General features: G+C 42.3%; 1 protein-coding gene across 1 annotated transcript; it reads right to left on the bottom strand.

The window, feature by feature from the left end:
• Positions 1 to 4,875: 4,875 nt before the first annotated feature.
• CCDC181 (coiled-coil domain containing 181) lies at positions 4,876 to 18,254 on the bottom strand. Its single transcript, XM_036272825.1, has 6 exons — positions 18,059 to 18,254; positions 12,435 to 12,577; positions 10,439 to 11,377; positions 8,613 to 8,759; positions 6,631 to 6,785; positions 4,876 to 5,080 (listed from the first exon to the last, which is right to left on the bottom strand). The coding sequence occupies exons 2-6, from the start codon at positions 12,552 to 12,554 to the stop codon at positions 4,918 to 4,920; spliced, it is 1,524 nt and encodes a 507-aa protein (XP_036128718.1). The 5' UTR covers positions 12,555 to 12,577; positions 18,059 to 18,254; the 3' UTR covers positions 4,876 to 4,917.
• Positions 18,255 to 19,333: the final 1,079 nt, after the last annotated feature.

Genomic DNA, 19,333 nt, shown 5'->3' with positions numbered 1-19,333 from the left:
GAAAAGATCCACAAAATTGACAAACCTGTAGCCAGACTGAATAAGAAAAAAAGATACAAATAACTAACATCAGAAATGAAAGTGGGGACATTATTAGCAACCTCATTGAAATAAAAAAGGAACAGCTGTACACTGGCAATTTAAACAACCTAGATAAAATGGATAAATTCCTAGAAACAAAAATGACTAAATTGACTCAAAAAGAAACAGACAATATGAATAGACCTATGACAAGAGATTAAATCAGTAATCAAAAACCTCCGACACCAAGAGCGAATCCTACTGTAAGCTATGGACACTGTGGAATGATGATGGTCAGTGTAGGTTCGTTGATCGAACAAATGTCCCACTTTGGTGAGGGGTGCCAGCGGGGGGGGGGGGGGGAGAGGCAGGGGGTATATGAGAATGCTGTACCTTCTGCTCACTTTGGTGAGGGATGCTAGCGGGGGAGGGGCGGGGGAGGGGGTATATGAGAATGCTGCACCTTCTGCTCACTTTGGTGAGGGATGCTAGCGGGGCGGGGGGTATATGAGAATGCTGTACCTTCTGCTCACTTTGGTGAGGGATGCTAGCGGGGGGGGAGGGGTCTATGAGAATGCTGTACCTTCTGCTCACTTTGGTGAGGGATGCTAGCGGGGCGGGGGGTATATGAGAATGCTGTACCTTCTGCTCACTTTGGTGAGGGATGCTAGCGGGGGGGAGGGGTCTATGAGAATGCTGCACCTTCTGCTCACTTTGGTGAGGGATGCTAGCGGGGGGGGAGGGGTATATGAGAATGCTGTACCTTCTGCTCACTTTGGTGAGGGATGCTAGCGGGGCGGGGGGAGGGGGTCTATGAGAATGCTGTACCTTCTGCTCACTTTGGTGAGGGGTGCTAGCAGGGGGGGAGGGGTATATGAGAATGCTGTACCTTCTGCTCACTTTGGTGAGGGATGCTAGCGGGGGCGGGGTGGGAGGGGGAGGGGATATGAGAATGCTGCACCTGCTGCCCAGTTTTGCTGTACACCTACCGCTGCTCTAAAAAGTACGGTCGACTGAAAAACAAAAACCACCACGGAAGTCTAGGACCAGAAAGCTTCACTGGCAAATTCTACCAACTAGGTAAAGAAGAATTAATAGCAATCCTTCTCAATCTCTTCCAAAACCAAAAACTAAAAGAGGAGGGAACAGGGAACAGTTCCTAACTCATTCTATGAGGCCAACATTACTCTGATACCAAAGCCACACGGACACACCGTAGGAAAAGAATACTACACACAGTATCTTACAAGTACAGATGAAAAAATCCTCCTCGACAAAATAATAGCAACCTGGATGCAGCCGCATAGTAAAGGGTGGTATTTATCTTAGGATGAACAAGAAAATCAACCAGTGTCATACAGCACATTCACAGAACAAAGGATAGGCTCCCATGATCATCTCACTTAATGCAGAAAGAGCTATAAGAAGCTGAGACAGGATTAGTTTTCCTCATTTTCTAATTTAACGTACAAATAGCCAGCTCATGGGAATCTGTCTTTCGAAGCTGCAGCAGAACTCCTACAGTGATTCTGCGCTCTCCATCACACTTGTGTTTGCCTTTGTCCTCCGCCTCTTAAAACACCTTACGCATATCAAGGGTACTGTTCCTCTACACCTCCGATTCTTTTTCTTTTTTTAGCCTCACCAGAGGACACTTTTGCATGTATCTTCAGATAGAGCGGGAGGGAGAGAGGGAGGGAGGGAGAGAGAGAAACATCGATTACACATCCAATTCTTATATAATTTTAAATGTTTCCCTAATGTCTCCCAAGGTACATAAACTTTATAACTAAGTGAAAAGATTTTGCAATCATACAGATCAGAGTCTGTGAGCAAACTGCTCACCTCTAGAATTTCCTCATGGGCAAAAAGAAGATTAATAGAGTTGTCATAAGCATTATATCAAATTATTTATGTAGAGCATTTACAACAATACCAGATTATAAACTAAGAGCTGGCTAATTTTATAACATATCTAAAATGGTATTATACATAATTGTTACTTTAAAAAAAAATAAGTAGGCCAACCCTACTATCTATAGCTACTCTAATTTAAAGCTGATTTAATAGAACTTTGTATAAGGCATTGAGCCAGGCTTGTTTAAGAGGTAACTCTTCCTGCCTTATGAAATGTTCCATTGCAATTTTTTTTTATGATAATAGGAACTAAGAATAGAAATCTGTGCCTTTCTTGTGAATCTTTCCGGCTAAAAATGTTAAAATAATTTAGAAGTAAGGGAATAAAGAATGCAGAGTTCATTCATTGCTCAATTTGTTGCATGGACTAAGAGATGGTATAACACACACACTTTAAGAGGAGAAATTTACTATTTTGTTTTAGCGTAAAAAAAAGAGAGAGAGAGATAAATCACTGTCAACATCACCAAAAAATACGTACCATTTTCATAGAGTATAACCAAAGCACATGGGCCATAAAAAAATTCCCAAAATTCTGATAGTAGCTTCAAAATGAAGTGTTTAATGGATACCTGTAGTAGTAATGATCAGTGTTCAGTGGATACCTGTAGTCTCGATGATCAGTGTTCAGTGGATACCTGTAGTCACAATGATCAGTGTTCAGTGGAAACCTGTAGTCGTAATGATCAGTGTTCAGTGGATACCTGTAGTCTCGATGATCAGTGTTCAGTGGATACCTGTAGTCTCGATGATCAGTGTTCAGTGGAAACCGGTAGTCGTGATGATCAGTGTTCAGTGGATACCTGTAGTCGTGATGATCAGTGTTCAGTGGATACCTGTAGTCGTGATGATCAGTGTTCAGTGGAAACCTGTAGTCGTGATGATCAGTGTTCAGTGGATACCTGTAGTCGTGATGATCAGTGTTCAGTGGAAACCTGTAGTCATAATGATCAGTGTTCAGTGGATACCTGTAGTCTCGATGATCAGTGTTCAGTGGATACCTGTAGTCACAATGATCAGTGTTCAGTGGAAACCTGTAGTCGTAATGATCAGTGTTCAGTGGATACCTGTAGTCTCGATGATCAGTGTTCAGTGGATACCTGTAGTCTCGATGATCAGTGTTCAGTGGAAACCGGTAGTCGTGATGATCAGTGTTCAGTGGATACCTGTAGTCGTGATGATCAGTGTTCAGTGGATACCTGTAGTCGTGATGATCAGTGTTCAGTGGAAACCTGTAGTCGTGATGATCAGTGTTCAGTGGATACCTGTAGTCGTGATGATCAGTGTTCAGTGGAAACCTGTAGTCGTGATGATCAGTGTTCAGTGGATACCTGTAGTCTCGATGATCAGTGTTCAGTGGAAACCGGTAGTCGTGATGATCAGTGTTCAGTGGATACCTGTAGTCTCGATGATCAGTGTTCAGTGGAAACCTGTAGTCGTGATGATCAGTGTTCAGTGGAAACCTGTAGTCGTAATGATCAGTGTTCAGTGGAAACCTGTAGTCATAATGATCAGTGTTCAGTGGATACCTGTAGTCGTAATGATCAGTGTTCAGTGGATACCTGTAGTCTCGATGATCAGTGTTCAGTGGAAACCGGTAGTCGTGATGATCAGTGTTCAGTGGATACCTGTAGTCTCGATGATCAGTGTTCAGTGGAAACCGGTAGTCGTGATGATCAGTGTTCAGTGGATACCTGTAGTCGTAATGATCAGTGTTCAGTGGATACCTGTAGTCATAATGATCAGTGTTCAGTGGAAACCTGTAGTCGTAATGATCAGTGTTCAGTGGAAACCTGTAGTCGTAATGATCAGTGTTCAGTGGATACCTGTAGTCGTAATGATCAGTGTTCAGTGGATACCTGTAGTCTCGATGATCAGTGTTCAGTGGAAACCGGTAGTCGTGATGATCAGTGTTCAGTGATACCTGTAGTCGTAATGATCAGTGTTCAGTGGATACCTGTAGTCTCGATGATCAGTGTTCAGTGGAAACCGGTAGTCGTGATGATCAGTGTTCAGTGGATACCTGTAGTCTCGATGATCAGTGTTCAGTGGAAACCGGTAGTCGTGATGATCAGTGTTCAGTGGATACCTGTAGTCGTGATGATCAGTGTTCAGTGATACCTGTAGTCGTAATGATCAGTGTTCAGTGGATACCTGTAGTCGTGATGATCAGTGTTCAGTGGATACCTGTAGTCGTGATGATCAGTGTTCAGTGGATACCTGTAGTCGTGATGATCAGTGTTCAGTGGAAACCTGTAGTCGTAAGATCAGTGTTCAGTGGATACCTGTAGTCGTGATGATCAGTGTTCAGTGGATACCTGTAGTCGTGATGATCAGTGTTCAGTGGAAACCTGTAGTCGTAAGATCAGTGTTCAGTGGATACCTGTAGTCTCGATGATCAGTGTTCAGTGGAAACCGGTAGTCATGATGATCAGTGTTCAGTGGATACCTGTAGTCGTGATGATCAGTGTTCAGTGGATACCTGTAGTCGTGATGATCAGTGTTCAGTGGAAACCTGTAGTCGTGATGATCAGTGTTCAGTGGATACCTGTAGTCTCGATGATCAGTGTTCAGTGGAAACCGGTAGTCGTGATGATCAGTGTTCAGTGGATACCTGTAGTCGTGATGATCAGTGTTCAGTGGATACCTGTAGTCGTGATGATCAGTGTTCAGTGGATACCTGTAGTCGTAATGATCAGTGTTCAGTGGATACCTGTAGTCTCGATGATCAGTGTTCAGTGGAAACCGGTAGTCGTGATGATCAGTGTTCAGTGGAAACCGGTAGTCGTGATGATCAGTGTTCAGTGGATACCTGTAGTCGTGATGATCAGTGTTCAGTGGATACCTGTAGTCGTAATGATCAGTGTTCAGTGGATACCTGTAGTCACAATGATCAGTGTTCAGTGGATACCTGTAGACATAATGATCAGTGTTCAGTGGATACCTGTAGTCGTAATGATCAGTGTTCAGTGGATACCTTTAGTTGTAATGATCAGTAAAACGAAAAGATTTGGCTTCAGACATAGTATATAGTTGATTCTGCAACTGTTTAGAACGCTTTGCTTCGAGTCGGAACTGTCTAGTTCTTTCCTTGACAGCTTGTTGCTCCACGAGTTTTTCTACCCGCTTCCTTCTTAGCCACCTGTGGAAACAGACGTGATCAGACCCGGCGTCAGCCTGAAGACACGCTTCATGCTATAAAGTTACCGCCATGGACGTGAGAAGACATCACATTTCTTGACACTGAAATGCTGTAGTCACAAAACAAATTAAAGTATTAACTGAAAAATTTCAGGCTTTGGCCCTAGGCTCGCAGAAGAAAGCATAGTTACATTTGGTATTGAATGTTTGAAATTAAGTTTGTCTTATAATGAATTTGCCAACATAAATTTTTTAAAGTAATAAACACTATTTTATATGTGATATAGGACCTATCTTTTAAAAAAATATATATGGCTTTCTAAGCAAATAAGCATGTGACAGATTCCAAATAGCTGACTTTTTGCAACTCGTCGCGGCCGACACCTCGCTGGGCCGGGCGGAGAGCGGGCTGTGTGATGCCGCCTCGCTTCCCCGGCAGGGAAAGGGTAGGGCTCCCGCCTTTCCGTGCACAAACAGCTCTTCCTGAAAATAAGCCCACACCATAGATATAAAAGTCTTAAAGAAGTAAACCTGAACAACTAAATAATCGTGTCAGAATAAGAGACTTCAGAAACACCATAACCATATGTATTTTGGTCCTGATTTGGATACTAATTTGAGCACATTAACTGTAGTCCTTTTGGGGGTGAACTGGGGGTTTCTATTTTTAAATGATACACAGAAATATCTAGAAGATATGCACTAAGGTTTGAACAGTAGTGGTTTCTGAGGGATGAAATGTGACTCTCTCCCTCCATTTCCATAATGCACATTGACCGCTTCTATAAAAAAGGGATATAGATAGGTAGGTAGGTAGGTAGATAGGTAGGTAGATAGATAGATAGATAGATAGATAGATAGATAGATAGATAGATAGATATTTTTTTAAAGAAGGAAGGAAGGAGAGAGAGAGAAATACACCAAAAGAAAAAGAAAAAAACAGAAATGAAAGAAACTTCAAACCACAGGACACCCACTCCCACAGGGCTTGCTGGCGCAAAGACAGTGTGTCCTCAGGCCTAGCCAGGCACCGCAGGGTCCTACCCAGACAGCTGAGACGAGACCGGATTGCTTTAAACCACCAAAACATGCTAAATCTCCTTTCATTTGGTCTATACAGATCTCTCTCCTCAGTCTGCCTGCCTTTCTTCACAGAAAATAGTTCTAGGTAAATGCAACTCCTTGTTCCACTTTTCTGAGAACTGTGTAGGAGAAGCGGTAACCAATCTTTGGCCCGTTTCTCTAAGAAGTGAACAAATCCACAAACAAATGAATGAATGAACCGGCAAACGGATGAATGAATGGTAGGCTACCCAAGGCTATCACACGGGGGGCCCTAGGAACCTCTTTTAGTATTGAAAACGACTTAAAAGGATGGTATCAATCTTGTGCGAAGTGTGGAGTTAAAGAATTTTCGTATGTATCTGTACTGCAGTGTGGATTTAAAATTGAATCGGTATGCAGTGTCAAAGGTCACATGTTTTCTCGAGCCCCGTTGATTACATGACTCAGAAGCGACCTTGGGGAAGCGGGGCTCTGCCTTTGACTCACTGTTTGAAAGCCTTTTCGCGGCCTTCTGTCTCCTGAAGGAAGAACAGGCATTCCTCCTGCTTCCGTAGCTCTTCGGTCCTTCTTTCTTTCAGCTGCTCCTCATGCTTCTTTTTCAGCCACAGTCGGAACGCTTGCTGGGGGTCTCTGTTTCCCTGCTGGTTACAGGAATAAGCTCTGCTCATTCAAATGGACGGCGACGACTTTCTGAGGCCCTGCCTGCAGGACCTCACAAAAACGGGGCCCACTCATCCATTTTTCATAATGACGCCAACCTCATGGCCTGCACCCAAGCCAGCTACGTCACCTTGGAGTCCGCAGCACGGATCACCCTGCTGTCTGGAAACTCAGCATTGCCGTCCTGGCCGTCTGGCTTCTTTCAAACATCTCACTGAACACAGACAGCGCCTGTGTGTTCACGGCAGCGTTTTTACAAGAGCAGAGACATGGAAACAACTTGTGTCCACTGGTGGATGATTGGATGACTAAGATGTAGTATTTATGTACAATGGCATATTATTCACCCATGAAAAAAAAAAGATAAAATATTGCCATTTGCAGCAACATGTATGGATCTCGAGGGTATTATGCTAAGTGAAGTTAGTCATATGGAAAAGGATAAAAACTGTGATTTCACTCATCTTTATGTGGAATATAAAACAAAAAAGAAACTAATGAACAAACAAAACGAAGTAAAAACAATGTCTTCGGTAGAGAAAATGCATAGGTGGGCACTAGGAGACAAGGGAGTGAGGAGAGGGCACAATGCGTGAAGGGGGTGTGATGATAACAGGTGAGCATACCATAGTGTATACAGACATGGAACTGTAATGTTGTATACCTGAAACTTATATAATGTTATCGCAATAAGAAATACACACATATGGATCCCACTTCTAGGAATATATCCTAAGAAGCCTGAAACAGCAATCAGAAAGAATATATGTACCCCTATGTTCAAAGAAGCACTATTTATAATTGCTAAGATCTGTAAACAGCCCAAGTGTCCATCAATAGATGAGTGGATAAAAAAGCTATGGTACATGTACATAATGGAATACTATGCAGCTGTAAAAAAAGAAAGATCTCTTATCCTTTGAGACAACATGAAGGGACCTCGAGAGTATTACGCTAAGCAAAATAAGCCAATCAGAGAAAGACAAATACCACGTGATCTCACTTATTTGTGGAATATAACGAACAAAATAAACTGACGAACAAAACAATCCCATAGAAAGGAGTATCATTCAGACTGACAGACCTCAGCAGAGGGGGGTGGGGAATGGATGAGATAAACCAAAGAACGTATATGCATGCATGTATAACCAATGGACATAGACAACAATGCTGGGGGGGAATGGGGAGGAGGGTAGCTAGGGGGAAACTTCTGTAACAAAAATAAATTAATATAATTGGAAAAAAACTTATTTGAAAAATAAAAAAAGAAATGCACACATATACATACATAGGAGAAAGAAAACAATATAGTATAACAGCTATTTCCATATAATTTACATTGTATTAGGTGTTATACGTAATCTAGAGGTGATTTAAAATATATGGGAGGATTATGTAGGTTATATGCAAATACTACACCACTTATATAAGGGACTTGAGCATACAGGGATTCTGGTATCCACAGAGGGAGCCTGGGATCAGTCCCAGGTGTACGGGGTATTGTGTGTGTACACGCTATCTTTGTCCTATTTGAGTATCAAAGTTACGCTATCTTAAAAAAAAAAAATGGTAGTTTTCCATTTTCAGTGTTATAGAAGTTAGAATAAAATAGGAATCACTGGATGTTTACAAGGCTACTTAGAATGTAATTGTAGCCATGAGCACGATGCATGCTTAGCGAGGGTAGCTCCTGGACCACATTCTCTGCTTCTCCGTGCGTGCTTAGCTGATCCTCAGATGCCTTTCTGTAAATGAATCCAGCTTCCGTATCTGGGGGAAATTACTTTTCACAGAGAAGTCGTACTTACTCTAGTGCTCATGTCTTCGATTTGCTTTGCACGCTGAACCCTTCTCATTTCTACGAACTGCTCTTTTTTCTTTTGCAGCCATGCTTTGTACACTTTGTCATTCTCCTTTTTCTTGTCTTTCTCTTCTTCTATCTTCCGTTGTTCTTCCTGGAGGAAAGAATATCAAAAGGCATTAACAAAAGGTTGAAAAAAGTACATATGAGTTCCTAGAGTAGAAAGAGAGATTTGGAGATCTAAAGTTAGAATTCCCTGCCCCTACCACTTTTCATCTAAAAATTGGGCTTCCTTGCCCCGGCTGGTTTGGCTCAGCAGTTAGCGCATCAGCCCGCGCACCAAAGAGTCACAGGTTCGATGCCAGTCAAGGGCACGTACCTCAGTTGCGGTTTGGTCCCCGACCCTGGTCGGGGTTGTGGGGGAGGCAACCAATCGATGTGTCCCTTTCAGATCGATGTTTCTCTCTCTTTCTCTCCCTCCCACTCTGTCTGAAACTAAATGGGAAAATATCCTCAGGTGAGGATTTAAACAAACAAAAAAATTGAACTTCCTTAAAAAAAAAAAAATAGGGCCTCTGATTTGCTTAGGAAGAAAATGACAATTTTTAAGATAAATTAAACTGTAGAGATAAATTCCACAATTACGTGGATGTGCAATGCAAACATACTGTTCAGGAATTCCTTGACTGTCCCTTCCACTTCTAGTGTACCTTTGGTCTCACACTCCTTACACATGGCAGCTATGCAGAAGCAGCACTACCTGGTGTCTATAAGAGCAGGGAAGATGTTGCAAGTGTTGTTACGTTGCTGTTACATTTGTTCGTGGTAACAAGTGGTGGTGTGGTTGCAGAAGAAAGCGCTGTAGCCCCTCAGAGACGCACTTGGAAGCGTGCAGCTGCGCAATGGCGCTGTCCGCACACGTTCTATGACTGCTGCAGCTGGGAAGCAGGGGGAGGCGAGCACGCCAGCAGCTCAGTGACTTGGAGCTGGGCGATGGGAACACGGGTTAGTGGTCCCTTCAGATGTGTTTGAATTTTTTTTTTTCAATCCTCACTTGAGGACATTTTTCCATTTTTTTTGTTCAGATAGAGTGGGAGGGAGAGAGAAAGAGAGAGACAGAGAAACATCGACATAAAAGGGACACATCGAGTGGCTGACACCCACACGACCAACCAGGGCCGGGGACAAATTGCAACGGAGGTACGTGCCCTTAGCGGGAACCGAACCCGGGTCTCTCTGGACCGCAGGCTGACGTTCTAACCGCTGAACCAAACCGGCCAGGGTGTGTTTGAATTTATCATTATTGTTTAAAAATATTTCGACTATGGTATACTCATAAATTAACATTCTTGCTGTTGGAAGAAATGTTCAGTTAAATGCAAGAACAAAATGGATTAAAAAACATTTTGTTTTCTTCTTCCTTGGTTTTTAGAAGGAAAGGAAGGGAGAGAGAGATAGAAACATCCATGAGAGAGAACATCGATTGGCCGCCTCCTGCATGCCCCCCACTGGGCATCTGTGCCCTGACCGGGAATCGAACCAGTGACCTCCTAGTGCATGGGTGGATGCTCAACCACTGAGCCGCACTGGCTGGGCCAGAATGAATTTTCTTAATGTGAATTATCTGGCTAATGTTATAACAGGGAGTTACTTACACGAAAGGACCAAGCTAGTCATGATGTCTGTCCCTTCCAGCCACACTCTTAGCACTCAGCCACTTAATCTAACTCAGGAAAACGAAACGAGCGTGCAGATACACCCCGTACTTAGAACTGTTTCAACGCTGCTGCCCCTGTGAGTCTCCTCTCCCCTAACACCCAGGTGGGCTCTCACCTCTCTCTTCAGCTTCTCTCTCCTCTGCTCTAGCCGTTTTTGCAGTTCCTTCTGTCTGGGGGAAAGACAATATGTTGAGGTCACTGGACATACGTTCGCAGACTGTGTCCTGTGATTGGGCCTCCCGCTCCCCTTACTGGGCACTGGGTTGGCTGCAGAGCTTGGACGAACTTTGGGGTTGGGTGGGGGCTGAGGGGTAAAAGCCAGGGGCTCCTCTGTTGATGAGCTCTGAATGTTTGCTACAGGTTCTTCTTTCTTGACACCACTGACGGAGGAGTTGGAAGACCCCGGTGACGATTGCTGGGGTTCGTTTTCTGTACTGCTGACATTGTTAATGGGGGGCAAAAACCCCTGACTCTCAATGTCTTGCAGATTCAGAAGCTCAAACTTCCCGTCTCTCTCCACGAGGATCTTTCTGTCCTTGCTCTCTTCATGGCTGCCCTCCGTGAGTGCCAGGAGCACATCTTCTTGCCCAAATTCGCTGGAAATACACAACTGCGACAGTTTTCCAGACACGGTACTTTCATTTCCGAAATAATTCTGGTCGTCGTCAGTGTCCTTCAGTGGAGGAACTTCAAGGTCCACTAATTTGTCCTTGAACTTAAGTTTCCGCTCCCTTTTATCATTCACCGGTCCCTGGTTCTGGAGAATCTGGTTGGCTTCTATAATTTTCTCCATGATATATCTCTTTACTTCCTCATCCTCATCCTCCACCAGGTCTTGTTGGCTTTCCAGTTTGGAATCCTGGAAAGAGCTGTCACTGTCTGAATCTGAGATGGGATCCAATAGCTGACTGTTCGGTACAGAAATGAAGTCACCTCTTGTTGGGGACACCTCATCACTCAAAGATGTGTCAGGATCAGAAAGCCGTTGGGTGTGTTCTTCTGTTTCATTCTCTTTGAATTCTTGGCTAATGTCCTCTGCATTCCTACAAGCCATCTTAAAAAAAAAAAAAAAGATATGAGGTTCTCTTTTTAGTAAAAATGGAGACACTTTGTCTATTTACATATGTTAAAAAATCTGAAATGGATTTTCTGACTCATGGAACTTATTTTTAGAAATGGGAAGGTGTGCATGCTTCTTGCTCATTCTTTGCTCAAAAAATTCTACCTCACATTTGTGGGCCTCCCAGGGGAAATGCAAGTGGCGACAGCACTCAGGGAACATTTAGCTCGAAATCCGAATTTGATGTTACTGAGTACTAGATTGATATTTAAACATTTTTAATGCTGGTGCATGAAAAGGTAACTATAAAGAACACAATATTATTTTATTCTTACACCTTCTATAAAATTTTCATCCCTTTATATTTTCAGAATATTTTTTAATGTTTTTTTATAATACTTGTATTCTTAAAAAGATATATATATTAAAGGTTACTGCCATTGGTCAAGTCCTAATCATTTTCAGGTTCTTAGGATCTCTGGAGATTATTATTGCAATTTTCTGCAGGACCCAAATCCAATTCCAGGTCCATTTTTACCTCTAGATTTTCTAGAGGAAAAAGAAATAAAAGAACCTCTACTTTTGTTTCCTCTATATTCACTCCCATGAAGAGCTCATTCACTCTTAAAGGTTTCAATATTAACAAAAACACCATGTTTTTTGAGGATTTACTTTAATTTTTATTTATATTAAAAGTATAACCCCATGATTTTACTCAAGTTTATACAAAGTAGAAATGAAGTGCATTCATTTTTTTTTACTTTTGATTCAATCAATTACATTATTTATTTATATTATATATAAAGTACAATTTTAAATTTATAATTTTAGGTTTATTAAGTGCTAACCTAATCCTTGTTCTCTAATTAGCCCATGCCTTAAGATACAACATTTAAACTCTCTGTGCCTCAATTTTCTCACCCATAAGATAGGGATAATGTCACTTGTTCAATGTACATTAAAGACATTTTGTGATGGTTAGATAAGATACAAGAATTACAAAGCACTTTGTCAATATTGTTAATGAATGCTGTTGGCAATTTATGTATACCTCCATTATGCTGACATCACTTTTTTCTTCTTTTTCATTAATTAACCATTCCAGGTCCTTTTCAAAGTCATCTTCATATTCTCCAGTTTCTTTGGAATCGGTATCTTTATTTTTGTCCATTTTCCATGTGTTAGAGAATAATGCTATAAGACGAAAAGAGATAAGGTCTATGTTCTGTCCACTTCAGGGGTAGTGTGGAGTATAAAGATTAATGTTAAAGCAAGCTACAAAACACAAATGTCTGCAAGCTACAGACACACAAAACATGGGGTGTTCAGAATAAACATGTACCTGTATACCCTAAAAGAGACTTACAATGGCCAGACATTTTCAAAGTGTACTTCTCCTAACCACTATCCCACTTCCCCCCAATTCCTGAAGCCCAAATTTGCAAGGAGACTAAAAGAAGCAGATGGGAAGACCATCAGAGGCTTAGAGAGAAATGTTCCATGTTCCCTGCACATCATTAAAATACCTTGTCCCAGGTCAGAGCACCTGACTCAGCTTCTTAGTCTCACTCATTCACATGTTCTTATGTTCAAATGGAAACAAGCATATCAATTCCCGTCCTTAGTTTCTCAACCCTTCCTAAAGAAAGGTCTAGTCATTGATATGGCAAAACTATAATTTGTGACCTGAGAGCTTTTTAACTAAGTAATAACTGATTCTCGTTTATGGTGAATACTGGTTTCCACAGAAGTCAGACTACTGTCAACTCTAAATAAAACATTTTTTTCATAAAAACAAATCAACAAACAAAACTCCAATGCCTAATACTAGAAGACAGTGACAACAATAAGATGTCAGATGAAAGTTAATAACTGTTTGGGAAATGGTCTGTAAATTCAGCCATTTTTAAGAGAACTAAGCTAACGTTATCTTTAAATTGAGGTCAGTGCCTAGCCCTGCTACTTTTTTGTGCATAATCTTTCAAATAAAAGGAACATACAAATCTCTACCTATAATGTGTCTGTATATGTGTCTGAGCATACCATATAGATGTACATCTTTGGCGAACATTCATTGAATACCCACAATATTCCTGTATGTAGTCCTCTAAAGATGATAAAAGAGACCTATACCCTTGAGGTGTTTGCAGTCTGGTACAGAAGACAAATATAAGCAAAACAGATCATTTAAAAAGGTAGAAAAAAACATAAATAAAAATGTTAATAAATGTTATACATATGACTGTGGAAGAAAGACTTTAAAAAGCAAGTAACTCAGTCTAAAATGGGAAATATCGTGGAAATGCGATCTGGACTTTGAAGACTGAGTCTGAGGTCATCAGTTCTTCCAGACAAACAGCCACACGAGAGGGAACAAACATGGGCAAGCCTGGAACTGAACATAAACGTATCCCCAAGGAAGGATCCGGAAGGAGTGAGAAGGGGTCAGTTTGATGTCACATTATCTTTTCAAAAAGAAAAGGGTTGAGGGGAAATTGTTTTTGTAGATTTAACTGTCCAAAACAGCCAAAGGTAGAAGCATATAGCAATTACCTACATACTTCCCAATATTGACTTAAACAAAAACAAAACAAAACAAAGAGCATGCTCTCTAAATGTACATAGAAGATTAGATCCAACTTCAAAAGAACTATGGAGATCCGACCCTCAGAGCCCCAAACACCTGAGAACCTGTTCCTACATCTGCCTTCTCTGGCTCCTACACCAAGAATAAGTTGCCTAAAACCCTTTTTGGAAGTAGAAAGTACAGGTGTCAAGAACACAAGAAACCTAGGCACATTTTTAAAAATGTAAAATGAGCCTGGCTGGTGTGGCTCCGTGGTTGGGTATCATCTCATGTGCCAAGAGGTCACCAGCTCCATTCCTGCTCAGGACACATGCCCAGATTGTGCGCTCAGTCCCCAGTAGGGGGCACACAAGAGGCAGCCAGTTGATGTTTCTAGCTCTCCCTTTCTTTCTTAAAAAAAAAAAAAAAAAAAAATCAATAAAAACACATTTTAAAAATAAATAAAGATGAAAAATGAAAGCTATTATGCCTGAATTATTAAGTTACCCACAAGCTTTGTTTTGGCCATTAGCTTCACTTTACTCTCCCCAAACATCTGATTAGACCACCTGGTCAAATCTCACTGCAGTGAGGTTTAATTGTTTTCCTTCCACTGTTCACCATCGAGTGACAGTGGAAGCATGTCGGGGGGACAGCTTTCCGCTGGCTGCTCTAGCACCAGCCAAGTGACAAGACTGTTCAGTACTGTGTATGAAAAATGTTTTCACAGTGGACATGGGGTTCAAAACGAGTTTTTAAGTTTTTAATATTATTATTTTATTTATTTATTATTATTATTATTATTTTTAATCCTCACCCAAGGACATTTTTACATTGAGAGAGAGAAAAAAAAAACATCGACATGAGAGAGACACATCAACTGGTTGCCACCTGCACAACCCCAACCGGGACCGGGGACAAACTACAACCGAGGTACATGGCCTTGGCTGGAGTCGAACCCATGACTCTTTGGTCCATGGGCAACGCTCTTACTGCTCAGCCATACTGGCCAGGGCTCAAAATGAGTTTTTAAATGATGGGGATACCCAAAGCGTGAATGAGCTCCAAGGATGAGACTGTGGGTGAGATACAGACAACCTATGAGGCCCTGTGCCGTTTCCTGCGCCAGTTACTATAATGCAAAGAACGGTAGACGTGCCCAGAGATATCCCCCATGAGTGGGGCATAAAAGAGAAGAAGGGGAAGAGCTAGGTTGTGAGAGTAAAATGCCTTAAAACCAGATTCTGCCTTAAAACCCTGAGGTGATAGCCGAAGGAGACCGGACAGGATGGCCGGCAGCTGCTGTACAGTGTTTAGAAGGCTGCCGCTGGAGGAGACTGGGACTCATCTGCTTCAAGTAGTAACATTAGCACCCAGGGCTGGGAACTCAGGGCAAATCTGGGTCCAATGGAAGACAGAATTTTCACGTTCAGCCTTGTCCTGAGGTGAGGCGGGGTGTCTGCCGAAGTGCCCGGAAGATGGCCCGGGCATAACTGCTCTAAAGGAGATCACAGCTTCAGAAAAAGTTGGGCTAGGTGATTCTTAAGATTGCTTTTAACTTTTTCTAGAAGATGCGAAATTAACCAACTCATGAAAAGCAAGAGAATTTAAAAGCAAATGCATCATACCATGATAACATGTATCTAACAAGCAAAATAGAGATACTCATAGATACCAGGCTAACAGCTGTTGGGGTGGGGTGGGGAGAGGTTGGGGGACTTGGTGTGGGGGGTGGAGGAACTGAGCAAAAACGAAAAAGGAGAGACAGAACTCATGGTAAAAAAAAGAGAGAGAAGTACAGATTAGTAGTTATAAACCATTCATAGGGATGCAAAGTACAGCGTAGGAAATATAGTCAGTAATATTGTCATAATTGTGTATGGTGCCAGTTCAGTACTGGAAATATCAGGGGGAACACTTTGTAAAGTATATGATTGTCTAATTAATATGCTGTACACCTGAAACTAATCCAAAACAATATTGATAAACTGTCATTGAAAAAAATAAATATATATATGATTACAAAAAATAAAATAATTAGTGTCTGAATAACTAGATTTAAAGACATTTTGAAGTCTGTCTTATTTAAATGTCATCTTTCCTTTGGCTCGTTCTTGATATTGGTTTCCTTTCCCTCTCAAAACAAAGTTAGTTTTAGGTACACTGAAATGTTCATTATTCAGCTAGATAACTCTATTTCTAATGTATTAGTTGGACTATAATTCCTTTCAGATATTTATTTCGTTTAAACTAAGATTACAAAATAGACTTTCTTAAAGGACTCAAAGTAAAACAACAATAATTCATAAATCAGAGGTTGAGAGCAATAATACTTTGAGGTGACCTGGAGAAACCAAATCAATATTTCAGAGTGAGTATATTTACTACTGCATACTTGCAACACAGGCTAAATCACACAAACTGTTATGTTTGTGTACCTACCAATTAAAATAAGGGTACCATGAACCATGGCAGAATAAACTAAACCTAAGTGTGATCCAAACTACAGAAATAATTCTATTTTTTCAGTCACAAATGCCTTAGGATAATCAGCTTTCTTTTCAGACCAGAGATGTTGAGATTTATTATTTTAAGACGTTTAAATTATATAACTAACTGTTAGAATAAGATTTCCATGGAATTCTTCAGTGCTTTCCCTTAATCTTATAATAAACATAGTTGGACTTGTAAATAAATTGTTGCCTGAAGACTTTGATAAATATGCTTTATTATTTACAAAGAATCTCGCCCAAGTGAAAACTCAAATTTAAATCCAACGCACAACACAGCACAATAAACTAAAAATAAAATGATTACAAAGTAAACATATTAGGTGTCATTAAAACATACTAACATGACACACTTCAAAAGAAAGCTATAGCTGAAGCTGAGAAGTAAATGAAAAGTTGCATCAAATTAGAAGTGCCATTCTTTTCTTATAACTTCAAAAAGTTCATGGCTGGTTCCCAAGTAAACAAAGGACATAAATCACAAACTGTTGTTACCAAGTCCCCTAAGCCTTTTTCAAATACTGTCACAGGATAATCAATCCTCTTTTGTTCTTCTAATCTTTACCCCCAGGGTACTGGCCATCTGGTACACAATCCACACGCTGGAACAAAACACTCTTGACACAAACAGAATCACCTAACACTTATTTCTTGTGAGTTTTGCACAAGTTAAATTTCTGTGTTTATCCTCAGTAAAAATCTGTGTAACTGGCTTGGACCCAGAACCACCTTCTTAAGCGGGAACTGTAGTAAGAGATGGGAAATTAATTCCTTCCCCCTGGGTGTCTGCTAACTCCCACAAGGGTAGGTGACTGCTGGTGTCTTTAGTGTTGAATCTAAGCTGAGTCCATAGGTATACACAATTTTGATAACTTTCAGGATTCAGAACTTTCAAATATAGTTGCATCTAATTCACTGGCTCCAGTCTTATTCCATTGCCTTTTAAACATATGCTTGTTTAAAGTCTAAGAACATGGAAAGAATGTCAGAGAGAACACCTGTTAATATAAACTAAGTACTTCAGCAAAATCGAACCCACCCTGAGACCGCCTGGCCCATTCCTCCGGCCGCATCCTGCCCAGACTGATTGGCAGGAGTGAGGAAGGCGAAGGGGTTCGCCAAAGACCATACAGCACCACCCACGGACACATCAACAGTGCAGTGACGGCCAGAGGGAATGGGGGGGAAGGGGGTGTGGGCTGGGTGGAGGGGAGAAAAGGGGACTATCTGCAACAGTGTCAACAGTAAAAATAAAGAAAAAACCAATATGCCACCAAGCATGTCGATGAACAGTAGCTGACAAACGTCCGGTGGTCATTCTCAGTCGTATCCAAGGTACAGCCACTCAGTGGGGACCGCAGCCTCTCCTGGAAGCTGGTGTCTCGGTGAGTTTTCTGTCCCCCAGGGGCCGCGGAGAGGGGGGAGAAGATGACCACAGGGTCACACGCACAAAGCCAAGCCGGGCGTGGCCAGGCTCCGCGGACCCAGGACTCGGAAAGATGTGAAGCCACAGGAAGGCTCTTCCCGCCAGTCTTCACCCACCTTTCTGCCCACCGCTCCCCGCCGGCCCCCCTTCCCTCGCCCCCATGGAGTCCGCACCATCCTTCCTTCCCTCGGCCCCTCTAGAGCCCCGCCTGCCTTGCGATGCAGCGGCTGAGGTCACGCAGATGGCCGGGGGGCTCTCCTCTCCGCCTCTTTCTAAGCTCTGACCGGGAGGCGAGGGAGACCCCAGCACCTGCTACCGAGGCGGCCAGGACCCGGCTGCCATGGCAACGGCGCGTCTCCGCGTCCTCCATCCGGGCCTCTCGCACGGCGAGGCCGCGGCGCGCGCGCGCGCAGGCGCAGACGGCAGCCGCGCGGTACCTGCGGCGCCAGGTGCTCCCGCGGCTCCGCGCCCGCCCGGGACCCGCCCTCCTGCGGTTTCCCAGGAGACGCCTGCGCACTGCGGGCCTCGCGGGCTCTGCAGCGGGAGGGGCTGGCCCCGGGCCGCTCCCCTCGCTCGGCTGTGCGTTTTCCCTGCGGGACCGGTCTCGCCAGGTTTTGGAAGTTGTTGGGACGTCTTCTACCAGTATTTCTGCCTGTTATTTTCGCGTTGTTAGCGTCCGAACGCTAGTTTGTTTTCCCTAGTAGATGAGGAACTGGCTAATTACCAGATTTGGGGCCGAAGGGCTCCCAGGCCCGCCCACCAATCAAAATCGAAGCCGAATGGACTCAAGAGTCCAAGTAGGATGTTTGCTCCAGCAATTCAGGCACGTCCAACCGGTCACCTAGAAGTGTACAGTTAAACCTACATAATGGCATTAACTGTCATCCTTATACATTTAACTTTAAAATTTTTACAAAAATAGTCACCTAGAATTTTCTTAAATCCTCAAACATCCTCTTTATGTACAGGGAGGAAGCAAGCTGAATTTAAATATCGGTGACAAATGACAAGATAGTAGGATTGTCTGTGCCCTGCCAGAAATAAATAAAAAACGAGGAAAGATTAAAATATTTGCTCAGTAGAATCCAGTTTTTAGGTCATTTTAAAATTTTTATTAGAATTTCTATCATTTGATATAATAGAGCACCTTTTCTCCAAGAGGGGGCAATTTTTAAATGTTACCCAAACTGTAAACTACGTTTATAAAAAAGATTTAAGGTTAAAATGAACTGCAATAATGAGTGTGCCCTGCCTAGCTGCAGTGTAGAATTTAGAGTGAAATGAACCAATGTTTCTTCAGCTGCAGGACTCAGTCTGAGGCCACACACTTCAACAGGACAATTTCTGACTATGGAAGGACTAAGGAATTTGGGTCAAATCTCCTTTAGTGAACATGGAAGTACTACCAAAGCTGGAGGAGACCTGAGGTTTTAGAATTCCTAGTTTAA

This window comes from Molossus molossus, unplaced genomic scaffold (genome assembly GCF_014108415.1).
Source record: "Molossus molossus isolate mMolMol1 unplaced genomic scaffold, mMolMol1.p scaffold_m16_p_20, whole genome shotgun sequence".
Taxonomy (NCBI): Eukaryota; Metazoa; Chordata; class Mammalia; order Chiroptera; family Molossidae; genus Molossus; species Molossus molossus.
This window is presented reverse-complemented; position numbering and strand designations above follow the sequence as displayed.

Coding starts and splice junctions, on each gene's coding strand:
- CCDC181 (XM_036272825.1), bottom strand. CDS start 12,554: ATGGACAAAAATAAAGATACCGATTCCAAAGAAACTGGAGAATATGAA. Junction 8,760..10,438: donor GAGAGAAGCTGAAGAGAGAG/GTGAGAGCCCAC, acceptor TCTTTCCTCCAG/GAAGAACAACGGAAGATAGA. Junction 6,786..8,612: donor TCGAAGACATGAGCACTAGA/GTAAGTACGACT, acceptor TCCTGTAACCAG/CAGGGAAACAGAGACCCCCA.